The sequence below is a fragment of the Eumetopias jubatus genome, unplaced genomic scaffold (genome assembly GCF_037043125.1).
Source record: "Eumetopias jubatus isolate StellerSeaLion01/CBP00866 unplaced genomic scaffold, mEumJub1_p1.0 scaffold_17, whole genome shotgun sequence".
In the NCBI taxonomy this organism is placed as follows: domain Eukaryota; kingdom Metazoa; phylum Chordata; class Mammalia; order Carnivora; family Otariidae; genus Eumetopias; species Eumetopias jubatus.
Window position 1 is genome coordinate 2,312,847 of NW_028274823.1, and position 16,788 is coordinate 2,329,634.

Genomic DNA, 16,788 nt, shown 5'->3' on the forward strand with positions numbered 1-16,788 from the left:
GTGCCGCCTGTGAATGGCCCGGTGCAGCTACAGCTAATGCTACACATTAGCACAGGCTCGGTAGCTTAACACAAGCCCAGTTTGTTACGTTGCGTGAGTCCCAGTGGGGTTGGCAGAGCCGGGTTTCCTGGCCGCCTGGTTTCTGCGGCTCTAGGCCCCTTGCTCCCCCTTCAGAGGCAGCGGGACAGCGTCCTCAAATCTTTCTGGGACTCCCCTGCCTTCCTCCTCCCCTTGGAAGGGTCCTTATGATTACACTGGGCTCACCTGGATCACCTGGGATGCTCTCCCACCCCAAGGTCAGCTGCTTAGCCGCCTGGATCCCCCTATGCTCTAGAACCTAATACCTTCACAGGTGCAGGCAGCAGGCATGCCCATCTTTGGGGACCATCATTCTACACCCCACCGGCTCTATACCCATTTTACAGAAGAGGGAATTAAAGGAGATTGATTAATTAACTCGCCCAAGGTCACATTTCTACCAAGCGGGGGGCAGGGGAGGGGCAGGGGCAGGATTTACACCCAGGTGGGTCGGACTCCACATCTGAGGAGGGACAGCTTTACCAGGCTTCTTATGAGCTATGAATCTGTGATAAGAACGCTCTCTTGGAAGACGTTTTGCTCCCTGTGCCTGACACACCCACGGTCAGGTGCAGGCAGCCCTGTCCTGTCGCTGCTTTGTCCCCAGCCTGCCATAGAGGTGGCACGGACGTCACTTGGCTTCAGTTCCTCTGTAAACATTTTAGTCATTTAAATTCAAGACAAATGTACATTGGTAATAATGTTCATTTTGCAAGTGGGATATAAAACCATCCCTGTGAGTAAACACAGCTGTGACTTGTGAGAGGCTGGCTTTGCCAAGCTGTGTTTGCCCGGGGAGGTACACGGGTCTCAGAGCCACAGTGGGACCAGGTGTCCAGGCTCAGCTGACAATGTCCCTGGCGACTTGGCCTCCGCCACCCAAAGGTGGGCATCACCTGTCCCAAGGATCAGGTGGAGGAGAGCACCCCCCCATGCAGAGTTCCCCCGTCCCTGCTGTTTGGGAGGGACCCTGACCCTCACATGGGACCCGCATCCCTCGCCCGGCAGCCCCCAGCCTGGGCCCCCTCTTTGCACACTGACCAATCCAGGACCCTAGACCCGGCAGATGAGTGGAGACAGGCCATATGCTCAGAAAGCCACCTGCAGGGAGCCTGATGAACTCCAGTGGAAGCTGCCAGGCCGCCGGGTTGGAAGGAACAGACCAGACACCTGGGCACCGCGGGGTCGTCACGATGCTCTGTGACCCTCCCTCCTCCCCTGCTGCAGCCCGGCGGCCTGGACGGCAGGTCAGAGGCCCTTCTGGGTTTCAGATGCGCCACTGAATGAGCGCTGATCCCGTCTGTGCCTTGGGGCTGCGTGCAGCTGTGGACCGGGGAGACTGGGAGAGCATTTTCCCAAGTGGTTTCCCCCAGAACCTAATGCTTCAAGCTGTCACCCCCTCTGCGGACCCAGGAACGAAGGAGGAGGGGGAGGGAAGAGGGCACAGTTCCCTTCCAGACCGATCACTGCGCACTTGGGGGCTGGACGGACTAGCCCCGGGCTGGACCCCGGACCCAGCAGCGAGCAGACGGCCCACGGGGAGTGACAGGCAGCGACAGCCGTGTTGTGGGGCAGGAGGAGAGGCTGTGGGTGGACGGTGCAACGTTGAGTCCCCAGACCAGTGGCCGGGGAGCTTCCTGAAGAGGATCCGCTCACACTGCACCCCAGGAAGTAGGGAGGGGGGCCCACCTGGGGGCCCCCATTTCCTGTGGGGGGCTCGGGGAGGGGCAGGAGCCTGGGCAAGCTCACGGTGAAACTCGGGGGTGGGGAAGCACCGTAAGTGCAGCCTTTCCAAGTGACCAGGAGGCTCGTCCCTCAGGGTGCCTGACCCCTGGTTCCTGCCGGACTCTCTGGCCCAGCAACCTCTGCCAAGGCTTCTACCCTCTTTCTGGGGCCGCAGGCAACACTGCCCAGCTCCGCTCAGGCTCTGTCTCTGCCTGACTCTGTCATTCTGCACTTCTTTCATAGATTGAATATGACCTGCCGAGGAACAAAGAACGCAGAGACTGGTTTTGGTGTCAGGAGGTCCCCAGCTAGTGGAGGTCGATAGGGCCATAGTGCAGGGTCCAGATCTACCTGTTCTAATTCCCTCATGTCCCCCAGTGCAGGCTGACACCCCCACCCGTCTCTGCCACCTGCCCTGGGCCTGCAGAGGAGGAATCAGGGGGAGGGGGGAGAGGCAGGGAGGAGGGGCACGTGGCAGGACACCTGCTGCCCAGGAACAGTGAGTTCTGAGCCAGGGAACAAGGTGTTTCCCTGTATTCTGTGGACTGTTCTAGCACACATCAAGCATCACGATTTCCAGCCGGTCGGTCAGAAGCAGGGGTACCCGTGTCCTGTGGGCCCCACGTGGTCTCCAGGCAGCTAGTGCCAGAGTCTAATTGAATTATTGCGCATCCAGTCCCAGTCAGTGTCCAGAGAATTGGAGATGTAGTTGTTGGTGCAAGAAAGCCACCCCGAAAAACGAGGGAGCCCTGCTGCTTGGCATCTCGTCCCAACGCCCATGACCATGCCCCCGGGTCCGCCGCCCCAGCTCTCCCACCTTGGGCCGGTTCTGACCCTGTCTAGGGGAGGAGAGGCTCCTGGGGCTCTTGTCCAGGCAGGAGAGCACCCCGGCCTTGCCCCTCTGTTTGCCGAGGGCAGCCCCAGGGTTGGGGGTCTTTCTCTCTTCTGTGCCTCGGAAGGAACCAAGGCGCCTCTCCCTCACGTTGTCTCACAAACACCAGTGTAAAGAGTGACAGGACAGACAACTTTACCTGAACGCCTCGCCTGTTGCAAATGTCATGGAGTTTACAAAGTGCCGAGAGAGGTGTCTGCAGGGCGCGAGGGAGAGAAGTCAGGTCAGAGGCAGAGGCGGGGTCCGTGTGAGAGCCCAGTGCGCACGCGGGGGCAGAGCGGCCGGGATCCGGGCCTGGGTGTCATGTGCAGGGATGCCGGTGGGCGTGGAGGCTGGGACAGGGAACGGGGCGCGTGAGGGTGGACCCAGTCTGAACGTGCAGGGCTGGGGTGCCCGTGGGGTCACTGAGGCAGAGAGGCCAGGAGGAGGGAGCAGGGCGGAGTGGGGGAGAGCGTGCCTCTTGGCCTGCAGGGGTCAGCAGCCTAGAAGGGACGGATGGCCCGCGTCCCGGAGCGGCCGTGTGGGAAGAGTGTGTGGAGCGGGAAGAAGGTGAACTTCGCCCCACATGAGCGCATTTCTCACAAACGTTCTTTCCTCTGGTTCTCAATGAGGAGGGGGGCTTCTGTCCCCTAGGGGGGGTGTTTGGCAGTTTCTGGACCTGGGACCTGTCCCTTCTGCTTCTGGCACGTGCTGAGCAGCCTCCCTCTAGCGCACAGGATGGCCCGAGTGTCACTAGGGCGTGAGGCGCCCTGATGGGGCCGCTGAGGCCACCGATGCTCAGCCTTCCCTGAGCTGAGGTCCTGAGTGCCCGCCCCCCTCCCCCAAACACACACACTCTGTCCCACAAGGAGCTCACTCTGCTCCATGCTCATTTGGACAGGGTCCATGTCTGTGGGGCCGCCTTCCTCGGCGAGTGTCCTCCAGAGGGTGTTGTCCTGCCAGCCGAGCCGAGGGCATGTGGCGTGGACAGGCCTGTGGCCCGTTCTTGGTCCCGTTCAGGTCCCCCTGGGTCCCGGGATGGTGGAGTGCACACAGCGTGGCGTGGGTGGCCACGGGTGGGCGTCCAGAACCTGACTCTCATCTTGCTGCCAGCCCCACACTGAACACTGAAGCAAATTAGGAATTGACTGGATTGGAGGCTTCGCTGGGTTCCAAACAGTGCATTCTTTGAGGCGGTGGGCCGTGTTCTCCTGGCGGAGCCTCCTCAGGAAGGGCGGGGCTTGGGCAGCCAGGTGGGTGGGGGACACGGGGACCTGGGGATGCGCCACAGAGCCCAGCCCCCTGCACCTCTGCCCGCCCGGGACAGGAGCAAGAGCAAGGGGTCTCTGGGGCGTGATGGATACAGAGTGAGAAGCAAGGCAAGAAAACATTGTGATGCCAGGGAATGTCTGGAAATCATTCATGTGTCAGGACTGAAATAATAATGCTCTAGAACCACGTTGATCCTCATTTTTTCTCTCTCCCCTTTGGAGACAAATATGAAACACTGAAGCACCTTTTTACTTTTTCATTCCAAAAGCTCATCCAATATTTATAAGGCCAGCCGTCTCAGGTTGGAAATAGGGGACCTGTCTTCAAAATCAATTTGGGTTTTTGAAGTAGACACGTAGTCGGGAATGACGTGCATGCCGCATGCAGGGGAGGGGTGATGCTTCCTGGAGGCAAAGGAGGGAACCAGGGTCTCTTGGTCCACTTGCAAGAATGTGAGGGCGCACGTGACATAGAAAGGACATAGAAGGGCTCATCCAGGGCCTGCATCCCCACGTGCCCGGGGAGGGGTTGGGAGATGCCATCCTTCGATTCTCTGTCCTCTGGCTTTGCTGGATGATCTAGCAGCCTCTAAATGCCTTCTCTGCACAGAAGAAAATCAGATTTCTCTTCTGCTGGAACTTACAAGGAATACTAAGAGAAGCCTGGTTCCAGGGGTTGATCTCTGTGTTCCTGATTCCCAGATGACTCTGCTGGAAAGTGAGTGCATCTCAGGGGTTTGCCAGAGTGATGGGAGCTGACATTCCAGCCTCATTAAGCTGATTTTCTTCCAGCCGACCACAGTGACGCGTCACAGTCTGAAGACGGCAGGGCGGACCGGGACCTGAAGACCAAGAGGAACAGGTAGGGGACAAGGCCTTTTGCTCCCGCGTCTTTCCTTCGCAGACAGTTAGGAGGCGTAGAAAGAAAAAGGATTGTTTTGACTCTAGTGACTGAGTAAAGAGCAGATTTAACCAGTAGGCAGAGGGTGGGAGGTCTCAGGTCCCGTCTCAGTGACTCTGCTCTGGGCGCCCCGTGCCTCAGTGGGCAGGTGTCTCGGTGGTTCCAGGCACTGTGGGCCCTGGACAGCGTCTGGCCCTCCCCGGGGCCCATGTGCTCTGCCTGGCCTGGCCTCCGGAGCCCTGAAGGCATGCACGGAGCTGCCAGGGTGACACGGGTGCTGTGTGTTGGGCAAGGGCATGGGTGTGCATGTCCGGCAGCTCTTGGGGTGGAGTTGGGTGCCTCCTGCTTGCTTCGTGATGTTGGGCAAAGTAATTCCCCCTGGCCTCAGATTTCCCCTCTGCACGAGATTGCAGGAGCTCCCAGTGGCAGCTTGAGGTGGCAAGTGAAGGGGGGTGGGGGGTGCTGCGTGACTGCGGTCACACTCCGTGTGTGCACAGCTCTCCACACTCGTCGCCCCCCAGCTGTGGCGGCAGCACCCGTGGCCGGGAGACCCGCCGGGAGCTCCCCCCTGCCGGCCCTGGTCTGTGGCTCCTTTCCTCCTGAGTCCCACACAAAGGGGTGTAATTCGGGGTCTGTGTGTCTGAGCTCCCTGGAAGGGGGGCAGAAGGCGTGGCAAGGTTGGTGGGCCACCGTCTCTGGCAGAGAAGGCAGGGGATCTAAAAGGCCACCCATGAAGAGAGAGTCAGGGGCCACTTCCTGAGCTCAGGTGGTGCCCGACGTCCGGCCAGAGCCTGGTGCTCAACGTGCCCAGCGGGCACACTCAGCCGCGACCCGCCGCCCACACATCTGTGCTCTCACGGGATGGCCTGGGCCTCCAGCAGGGAGCCAGCCGCCCGTGTCAAGGGTCAGTGCCGTGGGTATGTGGGCACCTGGGTGTCGCAGTCAGTGAAGACCCCGACTCTTGGTTTCGGCGCAGGTCATGATCTCCGGGCCCTGGGATTGAGCACGGGTCAGGTTCCATGCTCAGCGGGGAGTCTGCTTGAGATTCTCCCTCTCCCTCTGCCCCTGTCCCCGCTCTCTCTCAGTTAAACCAATAAATCTTGTAAAAAAAAAAAATGTGCCCTAGAGTCCGGAGCACATTCAGGAGGCAGGCGGTGCCACCGGAGCCCACCCCCTGCTCTGCTCGGGTAGAACAGGGCCTCGTCCTGGAAGTCATTCTGAAAGTCAGGAGACTCAGAGGACCCTGTGAGGGCAGACGCGGCACACGGAAGACCACCATGAGAGGGCCCACAGGCCGATGGTCGGTTGGCGGGCTGTGAGGGCGTGCGAGACCAAGGGGACGGCGGCGGCTAGGGTTCCAGTGCCAAGTTCTAAAAACTGATGTTTGTATAAATAGCATCACAGATGGAAAGTGTGATCATCGTAAAGAAAAATCATTCTCTGCAGATCTGAGAGAAACAGACCTCACATCATTGATTTATGATGATTTCTGGTTAAAACCATCACCCGGTCACCATTTTTATGCCCCCTGATTATTCTTTGTTTTTTTATCTTTATATGTTTTTAAGGGTTTTATTCTTAAGTCATCTCTGCACCCAGCGTGGGGCTCCAACTCACGACCCTGAGATCACGAGTGGCACGTTCCACTGACTGAAACGGCCAGGTGCCCCCATGTCACCCAATTATTCTTTAAGCTTCTGTTGTATGAAGTCTGAAAAATACAGTTTCAGTATTATTTCTACCAAAAAAAAAAAAAATCCTTTCTTAGAAATGGCACCTGTCTGCAGGGAGAAAAATGCCGTCTTGCCTCAGAGCCTGCGTCCATCCTGGTATCTTCCGCCCTTACTGGGGCTTCCTGGCAGCAGAGGGGAGGGAGGAAGAGGACTGGTACCGGGCCGTGGGACCTGGCCCCCGACCCCCACACGGGATGGGACTCTTCTCTGTGACAGACCGACGAGGCTGGAGGCCCAAACCTGCAGCCTTCTCCCTGGGTGGCTTCAGGTCCCTTCATTTCGACGCCGCTGGGCCTTTCCCTACCATGCACCGCCTCAAAAAATCATTCCGCTGACCACGGCCCAGGTATATTGTAATTTTAACTGATAACAAACAGACACCACAGAACTTTCCAGAAACAGTTCCGGGAAGGGTGAGCACGGTCCTCCCCAAGACAGGGAGCTGTCCCGGTGCAGGGAGAGGGGGTCTCCTTCCTGGGGCGACGGGGATCCAGGCTGCAGTTGGCATGAGGGTCCCTGTGGTGCTGGAGTGAGGAGCCCCCCAGCCCAATCTCCCACCTTCTCTTTATAAAGTCACTTTTGGGCACCAAAGAACACTTGCATGCACCCAGAGGATGGATGCCAAGTGCCTTTGATGGGCCCATGGGCTCCAGGAAAGGGAGTAAAGAGTCATGTCTTTATGTTCAGAGCACGGGTATCGGCCAAGCAGGTCTCTGTCAGTCTTTGGATAAATGCATATAGAATCTTGAAATCAAGACGCCCTTCCCGAGGCACCAGAAGTGCGGAAATCCAGCCACTATGGGATGATGTTGAACTCGTGTTGGAGGGGAGGCTGGATAGGATCCAGAGGAGCTGGGCCATCTGCCTGCACGGCCCGATTTCACTCATTTTCCTGAGGGACTGGCCTTGAATTCTGATCAGTTGGTATTTAAGAAACATCAGAACATTAATTTCACTGTTAATCATCTGAGGGATTTCCATGATTAAACAACAGCTTTGGAGCAGACACAGTGGATTTGGGCAGAGCCTCCCTGTTTTCCACCTGCCCAGTCCGTCCTGAGCTGCAGGCCCTGCTGTCTGGGAGGCTCTGTTCTCCCACGGAGCCCTTGGAGGAAATGCTGTCTCTGCTTAGTGATGCAGCTGGACTGGGGATCTAGAATGTTCCGCCCGTCCTGCTCATTCATCTCTGAGCTGTGCACACAAACCACCTGTTCTGTTCGGAAGCCTCACCCCCGAGCTGTTTTTCCAAATGCCCCCGACAGCCGGATCGGCATGTCCCTTTCTCAGAGCAGATCGCCCCAGGCGGTCAGCCCACCAGCATCAGCTCTGCATTGTCTGTCTTCCAGAAGGTTAATGTCAATAAGTTCAGGCTCTTCTCAAGCTCCTAACTGCTTTTGTGTGTTTTTAATTAGCGGGTTCTGGCATATATAGTAAGAGAACAGGCCTCCAGAGGATGGGCTAAAATCAGTCCCTTTTGATCCACCTTTTTTTTGTATAAATCATAGAATTTTTCCTCATCAAGAAGACTGTGAAATCTTCCTACAGTGTGCAACTCACTAGCAGCCATGTTGTAGAAGAAAGGGAATAAGCCACATGCTCACTTTGGACATCACCTCCTACTCCTGCATCTCTCTCGAACCCTCACACAATTCATACACATTGTGCACGCTCTTTCACAGATGGAATTAAATCAATTGATCAAATAACTCAGGTCTAAATGATACTTTTCCTGGAATTCCCTGGGAAGAGAAATATGTCACAATGACAAGCTTTCAAATAACTAAAATATTTTAAACGACCCGGTGAGTGTGCCGTGTCAAGTAGCTTGTTATTTACTATTTAATGGAATGCATTCCTGATACACGATCCGACATCTTCCCTGGAACCAGAAAATTGATTGCTTCTCCCCGTGTCTGTGCGATGCCCAGAGGTTCTGCCAGTTTCTGACATGTAGTCTTTTCTTAGTTCAGACCTGCTTTTCAAATGTGCAGTCTATTTTAAGAACTTAGGATTTATTTCAAATAATTGAACTGAACTATTTTAAGGATTCAGCGAAAGTGAGGCATTTAGTTTAAAACTCAGAATGAAATTATCTGCAAAACACATCAGAGAAGAAATTGCCCGCGACGCATGTGGCCTCTAGCCATTCCATGAGGCGCCAGTCTTGGCCAGTGGATAGGCTGGGAGATTCCTCCTCCATAATGGTGCCCTGGAGCATGAGAGGGTGGCCTTGCTCCTTCAGTGATGACTGGCCCCACGGGGGTTGGCATCGACTTCTTGTCCTGTGGGCCACCAAAAGAATGTCTTGGCTTGGAACATTGTTTATTTCTAAGTTTATAGATTTTGTAGTTTGTGAGTTTGGGGGATGCCCAGTCGATAGCTTTGGTTGTAAGTGATGAAGTTGACCTTATACCATAAAATCTTCATGTCAAGTAGGGTGTTTTCTTGGGGTCAGATGCAGTTTGGGCTGGAGTCCTCTGAGAGCATAGAATCAGCAGGAAGTACCTTGTGATTATTCTGCTTACCCCAAATATGGCCTGAATATTCTCTTGGCAAACCATGGAGGCCAAGACACACTCTGGGCAGGTCCTCGGGACAAGGCTGGGTCATGGGGTTGTGATCTGTCCATCCACAGTTCTGCACTTCACCTGGGGGCCACCTAGGGCTGGGAGAATCCATCTAGAACAAAAACAACATTACCATCTAGAAGACAAAAAACCTGATTTAAAGTCTGGAGGTTTTGAGGACACTATCCAGGGACTGTCCCCAAGTTGAGCCCACATAGAGAGAGCCAGCTGTGGAAGGTGGAGGGAAACACTCTTACTGCAGCAGGAAGCTGCTGATTTGGGCGCAAAGGCAAGTGATGGTCAGTGTGTGGGCCGTGGGGAGGGCAACATGCCGCAGAGACAAGTGGGAGTGAGCTCCGTTCACTTCTATACACAGGGTTTCTAGAATCCCAGAAAAATTACTGTCGAGAAGGTAAGAGCATTGCTTCTTTGAAATGCTATAAAATAATGCTAGAAAATAGGTGGACTTTAAATAAAACTTGCTATAAAATTATATCTTTAATTTGACCCTATAGAATGAGAACGATCTGTGTTCCGCTATCAGCGTGGGAGTCTCACATTCTCCAGGGGACTTCATAACAGAGGGTGGCTCATGCTCTTGGACGTGCGTGGCAAACAAGTCATTAACACCCACTTGCCTTCTAGGTTATTCTTTTTACATAATTCATGATTTGGGTTGATCAGTGGGTTCTGTATAGAAACCCGTGGTTTTGTAAACAGTACTGAGTCTGTGCCTGTGTCATGAGGACATCCTACACCACTTACCTGGTGAGGGCTGCCTTTGGGATTGAGCGTGCAAGCCTCAGTTGTGACGGGATTCTAGTTTGTCTTTTTTAACCAAACACAGATATTCCTGGCATTTATTTGCTGTTCAAAAAGATTTATACATGCATGTATTTCTGGAAGGGGTGACCAGATGTCGGCATTCGCAAGGAACCCTGTGCAGCATGCCGGGCAGCCCACCGACGTCGTGGACACTGCCCTTGGCCTTTGGGTGGGCAAGCAGAGTCCTCTGGGCAGCGTCCACGTGGCCGGCACTCACATGCAGATGCATCTGAAATCTGGCCTGCGGGGGGCCAGTCCAAGTCGGTTCCAGAACCCACACCCCCAAAGTTCCCTCTCTGGTTCTCCGTCAGCCGACAATGAACCACGACTGAGCTGCAGCCCCTCCCCTTGGCACGGGGGCAGGCACCGTAACTGGTTCTGGGCCTTCCGTGGGCATCTGGCCACTCCTGGGCTCTCTGGGTTGTTTGATCTGAATTCCTGCCTGGCGTCGGGTGTCACACAGCCCCGTCCACACCAGAGCTGAGGCCCGTCTGTGTAGCCTTCCGTGAGAAAGCAGTCTGGGGATTCCCTGTGAGGCCATGTGGGCATCAGGCCATTAGGGAGGCGAAGTGTATGCTGAGTTTTAAACAAGAGGATTTTTTAAAAATATTTTATTTATTTATTTGAGACAGGGAGAGAGCATGAACGGGGGCAGGGGGAAGAAGGCGCCATGCTGAGCAGGGAGCCCGATGCGGGGCTCCATCCCAGGACCCCGGGATCATGACCTGACCGGAAGGCAGACGCTTCACCGACTGAGCCACGCAGGCGCCCCTTAAACAAGATGCTTTTGACAGGCTTCCCCAGGGACTGGAGGACGAAGCCACAGAGAGAGGGCTGGAGGGGACGTCTCCTTCTCTCCCTCCATCACTACCAGCCCCCAGGCCAGGAGAAGGCAGGGACCTGTCCTACCCGGGGCGCCGGGGTGCTGAGGGCTGTCGGCCACCTGCTCTGCAGGGAGCGGAGGACTGAACTGTCCCTGGCGATGCTCTTGGATTTGAGAAGACAGTTTCGGTTTCCACCTCTTCTTTAAATTTCCGACTTCAGAACTCTCCCTTTTAACGGAAGCCGGGGCATTTCCTCACTCCAGACCCATCTCCATCTGGCTGGTCAAGGCTGAGAAGTGTTGCAGCTGCTCTTGGTCCCACAGGAGTGAGCCACTGATCATCAGAAACCGGCTAACGGTGGCAATCCCAGTTCGGATTTCTGAAATCCCTGCAGCTTTTCAAGTGGAAATGCATTTTCTGAGTCACCAGATATTTTTGTGGGGGCGTGCCTGAGGGCGAGTGAGGTGAGCGGCGCCTGGTGGCCTGCACACGGACACTCACCAGCATGCGCCACCTGCTTTCTTTCCAGAACGTGGCCCTCCTTCTGCAGCCTCCCCATCTGGTCACGTTAACCGTTACCCACGGCGTGGTTACGGTTTGCCGGAGTTCTGATGCTGTCGCTGCGGGGACATGGAGAGACGCTGACTCCATCCCATGGCAACCTCGCCTCCCTCTGCACAAGCCTGGTTGTCAAGCATTTTGGCTCCTTCTGTCACCCCTTGAAGTATAAATGTGTGACAGTTGAGGCAGGTTTTTCTCGTCGTCCATGAGAAAGCATGTCTTTACCACGGACTCAGGATAATGAACTGGTTAGCCCGGCTCCCCCAGATGCTGACTTCTGCAGGCAGCGCTCAGCTGGGGGACGCGGGGAGGGGCAGCTGCAGTGATGGTGACGGGGGAGGAGGGGGACGCGGAGCGCGTGCCGTCCTGAAGGCGCTGGTCCGCGATGAGGGGCGAGTGCCAGAACAGGGCAAATCCAAGGACGAGGGTTGTGTGCGGGGAAACGCAGGGGAGATAAACTCAGAGGGCCCAGGCATGGTGATGTCTGGCGAAGCCGAGAGGTCGGAGTGTGAGGGGTGGGGGACCGCCCGGGCAGCCCCTGGTTCATCCAGCTCTAGCACAGTCGCTGGAGAAGGCCCAATACTGCGAGAATGACCCACGTCCCCCACCACGAAGTCACCGTCAGTGTGCCGATTTTCAGCTTTTTAATGTGGCCAAATCCAGTACAGATGATGGAGCAGGGCGTCATCCCTCAGTCACCTTCCTGCTCAGCCACTGCCTCCTGCCGGCACCTCGCATGCCTGGTCCCGCCACCCCGCTCCGACTGTTTTGAAACAAACCCCAGATCTCATATAAATTTCGTGTGTCCATATTTCAGGACGCATGACTAACATAGAAGATTTTTAAAAGATAACCATAATCCCACCTGAGAACAAGCAGCAAAGAGCAATTCCCTGACGTGACCCCTTCGCCTCCTGATGTTGTCTGTGTTCCCTCCACTGTTTTATTTTCTCTTGCAGTTTTATTTTTCAGACCCGGATCCGCATCAGGTTTGCACTCCACACCCTGCTGGTCACGTTCCTGAGTCTGTTAACCTGCACTTTTCTCCTCTCTTGGCCCAGTTTGGTTTTCTTCATTTGCTTTGAAAGCAATCAGCGTTTTTCCCCTTGCTGAAGTCCCCCCAGTCTGTGTCCTTGCCCCCCTGAGTGCGTCCGCGAGCTCCTTGCCCTGTAGCTTCTGTGCGCTCAGCCACACGGAGGGGCTGCATCCGCCCGGGGTTGGTCAGCGTTGGGCAAGAGAACCTCACAGCAGGCTGAGCTCCTTCCATCAGGCGGCCTCACAGGTGGCCTCTGGCCTCCTGTCTTCCTGTGATGCGAGCAGGTGATTAGCCTGGGACCATCATTTCCTTCAGGACTGGTAAATTTGGGTAGGTCAGTCCTACCATGTTATTTGCACCCGTGAGCTTGAGCACTTTACAAAGAGCAACGTCCTCATCCACTTTCTGGTTCCTTGGAGTTGTAGTTCAGACAGAAAACACAGGACGAATGCTGATTCCTTCCCGTTAAAACTCATTTTCACAACACCCTGTTGATTTGCCAGCATCCTGCACAGGTGCTGAATGCACGGTGAATTCCCAGATGGAAACAGAGTTGATGCGCGTCGGTCTCAGTCACTGCTTCTGTCCAGAAGTCAGAGTTTGTGTCTCTATTGTGGTGATTCTTGGACCGCCCCGGGTCTGACACGTGCTTTTCAACATGTGGGTGAACATCTTTTTTCTACCAGGAGACTTCCCTTAAGTTACTTTGTAGCATCTGCTCCCTTTCCCACTTTGAGCCTCCTCACTGGCCGCTCCAGGTACGTCGTAGGCTTTTTCTTTCTGCCCCACTTGCTTCCACATCCTTTTTGTCTCTTTCCCGGTTTCTTTTGGTTTCTCCTCTCCTTCTTAACTGTTCCCCTTTAGGCATTATCCATGGTGTTTATTCTATTCACGTTTGCGTACATTCGGGTGTATTCTTCATTTCTGAAGTTTTTCCCCTTTTGTTTCTAATTTCTTGCATCATTCAGATGTCTTTTCAGATCTGTACTTGGCCCAACATGCCCTTTTCCCACTGAATTGTCTATCCTGATACGTGCTGTGATTTTATAACCTCTACCGTGTCCTTTGAAAAATTAGCTCATGTTCCAGTAGCCGGGTAGTATTTTCATCAGAGTCCTGGCTGCCCTTTGGCCTTGCTGCTTGCCTGTGGGGGCATTTATTCTCTGCATTACTGTTCTCTGCTCATTTGTATGGGATTGGACAATGACCTTTTCCTACAGCTCAAGCTTAGATGAGCTGGTGACGGGGAGGTGGTTCCTGGTCACTAGGCTCTGGAACTCCCTCTCCTTGTCTCAAAACCAGAGCATGCCCTGCGTTTGGAGCCTGTCTGCAGTGTCCCTCACTTTTGCCTGTGCCTTCCCTTCCCTTCCTTGGCGTGCCTCTGTAATTCCCATATGCTCACGCCAGTTTCTCTTTGCATTTTTCTCAAGTTTTATCCTGAAGGGACCCTCAGGTCCCAGCCCCGGCCACCTCACCCTTCCAAGTTCCGGGCCATGTTGGTTCATCTGAGGTTGGAGCCCGGAAGGCCCCTCGAGCATCTGCAGGCACCCCCTCTGTCGGCCTGGTCCAAAGCCACGGCCCGGGGCCGCCTCTCAAACTGGGGCCATCTCGGGCCTTTTGTTGTTGCTGTTGCAACGTGAGTGACCCAGCAGCCTCTGTGAGCCACACCCCACGTCCCCCAAGCCGAAGATGTGCCCTGGGCCGGCTCCTCAAGCCCACGTGTGCTCAGCACCGAGTGTGGGGCAACATGGAGAACAAAAGGAGGTACCTCTTGCTCGAGGAACAGTGAGAACCCAGTGCCGTGGGACCAGGTCTGGGTCCCTTGTGCTGCCGTCGTGGAGAAAACATCCTGGGCTCTGAGACCATATGCGTTCCCAGATGAAGAGACAGCACAGGGCCCCCCACGGTGCTTGAGGACCCCTCACTGCTCGGAACTCTTTCCGATTTAGCCAAGACAAGCCCCCAGATAGGACGGCCTGGCACCTACAGAGCTGTGTTGTAAAGCAGGTACGGGGTCAGGACCTGCCCTTTGGACAAGAAAACTGACCAGTGTCTGGAGACTCAGAGTCTGAGCTCAGTGCCACCCAGAGGAAGGCCATCTGCTATTAGCAACAAACACCTTTTAGCAGGTGGAATGGAAGGAACCATGGCCTTTGGACACAGGGGCGGCCCTTGAGCTGACAAATAAAGCTGCAGTTGAAACACCCTTCTGTCCCTCCAAAGGCCCTTGCCGGCAAGGCCATCGGTGTGGTAGGAGGTCATGGGCCCTGGGTCATAAGTGACATGCCACAACTGTGTGCACAGAAAGGGATGGATGAATGAAGTCACACCACCGTGGAGAGGTCTGCCTGGCCTCAGCAGGCTGGGGTGCCTTTGGTGATCCCCAGACCCTTTCTGGGTAGGTGTCATCAGGACCAGAAGGTGGGGCCAGAGCAAAACTCCAGAAGTGGGGAGAGCTGGGCAGGGCAGGGCAGGCAGAGGTTTGCCAGGTGGTCAGCGGTCAGTGAGACCACGGGGGGCAGTGAGGTCCTAGGGTGGGTACCCAAGGTCCCGAGCAGCTCAGGCCCCAGCCTGCACCCAAGTCCTACTTCTCCAGGCAGAGCTTGTGTCCCTGTGCTTCCTAGAGCCTTGCCTCTGCATGCAGGCAGGGGACAGCTATATCCCATGCTCCCATGGCTCCTTGCTCTTTCCTGGATCCAGGATCTTGCCTATGGCTGTGTTCCAACCTAGGGAGGCATCCTGTTCGATGCCACCGTTGACTTTGAATCCTGACCATCCACACGAGAAGGGCAGTGCTGGCCAAGCTGGGGCCCCTGTACCCCAGCCCCACCAAGGGACCCGGAGCCTACCCTGAGTGATGTGCCAGTGTTCTGACAGCATCCAGAGACAGCTCCCATCCTGCAGTGTCAGGGCTAAAAACTATAGAATACAGATCTTCCAAAGTTCGCCTCATCTGAAGGCCATTTGTTACAACCACATGACAGAATGTCTGAGGCCCCACAAGGCAGAGATTCATAGACTTTGAATCCTGCGGAATTTCATATTGTGTCTAACACTGGAGTTATAGGCTGGCAGTATTTTGATGATAAATTCCCAGCCTTTTTTGCCAAGAGAAAGAGCAAGTTCTCCCCATCCATTAAGTCAAATAAAAGGTGAGACATCACCCAGTCAAAGTGCTGGATCTCATTGTTGGGAGGGTTGGTGTGGATGGTCAGAGGCTGCCAGAGACAGTGAAAGTGAAGAATCATCACTACCATCATCACATGACCACCATTATCACCATCATCATCACCACTATGGCCATCACCACCATCATCATCATCATCACCACCATCATCATCACCGTGATCATCACCATCACCACCACCACCATCATCACCACCACCACCATCATCACCATCAACACCACCATCACCATCAACACCACCATCACCATCAATACCATCATCACCATCACCACCATCACCACCACCATCACCATCATCACCACCATCACCATCACCACCACCATCACCACCACCACCATCATCACCATCAACACCACCATCACCATCAATACCATCATCACCATCACCACCATCACCACCATCATCACCACCATCACCATCACCACCACCATCAGCATCACCATCACCACCATCATCACCAACATTATAACCATCATCACGATCATCACCACCATCACCATCATCATCACCACCATCATTACCACCATCATCATCATCATCATCACCACCATCACCATCACCATCTTCACTGTATTGTCACCATCATCACCATCATCACCATTATCACCATCATCATCACGATCATCACCACCATCAACATCATCATCACCACCATCACCATCACCATCATCACTGTTTTGTCACCATCATCACCATCATCATCACCACATGGCTATCATCACCATCACGACCATCATCACCACCATCAACATCACCATCATCACCACCATCACCATCATCACCACCATCACCATCGTCACTGTATTGTCACCATCATCACCATCATCACTATCATGGGACCACCACCATCACCATCACCACTACCACCATCACTATCATCATCAGTACTATTACAGACCAGCCATTGTGCTAAGTACTTTACATGCATCATCTCAGTCTTCCCATCTGTGAAATGAGGACGATACCCATGGCTGCCCTACAGGGCTGTGATAAGGATCGGATGAGCTGATAGAGGCAAAGTAGGAGGACAGGGTTTTACACACAGAATGTCAACAAATATCAGGTGTTCATATTACTTCATTTAATTCTTACAAAAAATCTAAAGTGGCAAGTATTATAATTTAAACTTTACAGTTAAAAAAAATCAGTGAAATGATGAGATTTTCCTGAAAACACAGTACATTTTGTGTGAAAGTCCAAGTTCAAAG

The 16,788-nt window shown here is 54.4% G+C and overlaps 1 protein-coding gene across 1 annotated transcript in view; it reads left to right on the forward strand.

Moving 5' to 3' along the window:
- TCERG1L (transcription elongation regulator 1 like) overlaps positions 1 to 16,788 on the forward strand; it is a 191,018-nt gene that overhangs the window by 149,072 nt on the left and 25,158 nt on the right. The window contains exon 8 of the mRNA XM_028119878.2: positions 4,738 to 4,807. Coding sequence (XP_027975679.1) covers positions 4,738 to 4,807 — 70 coding nt within the window. The remainder of the gene's footprint in view (positions 1 to 4,737; positions 4,808 to 16,788) is intronic.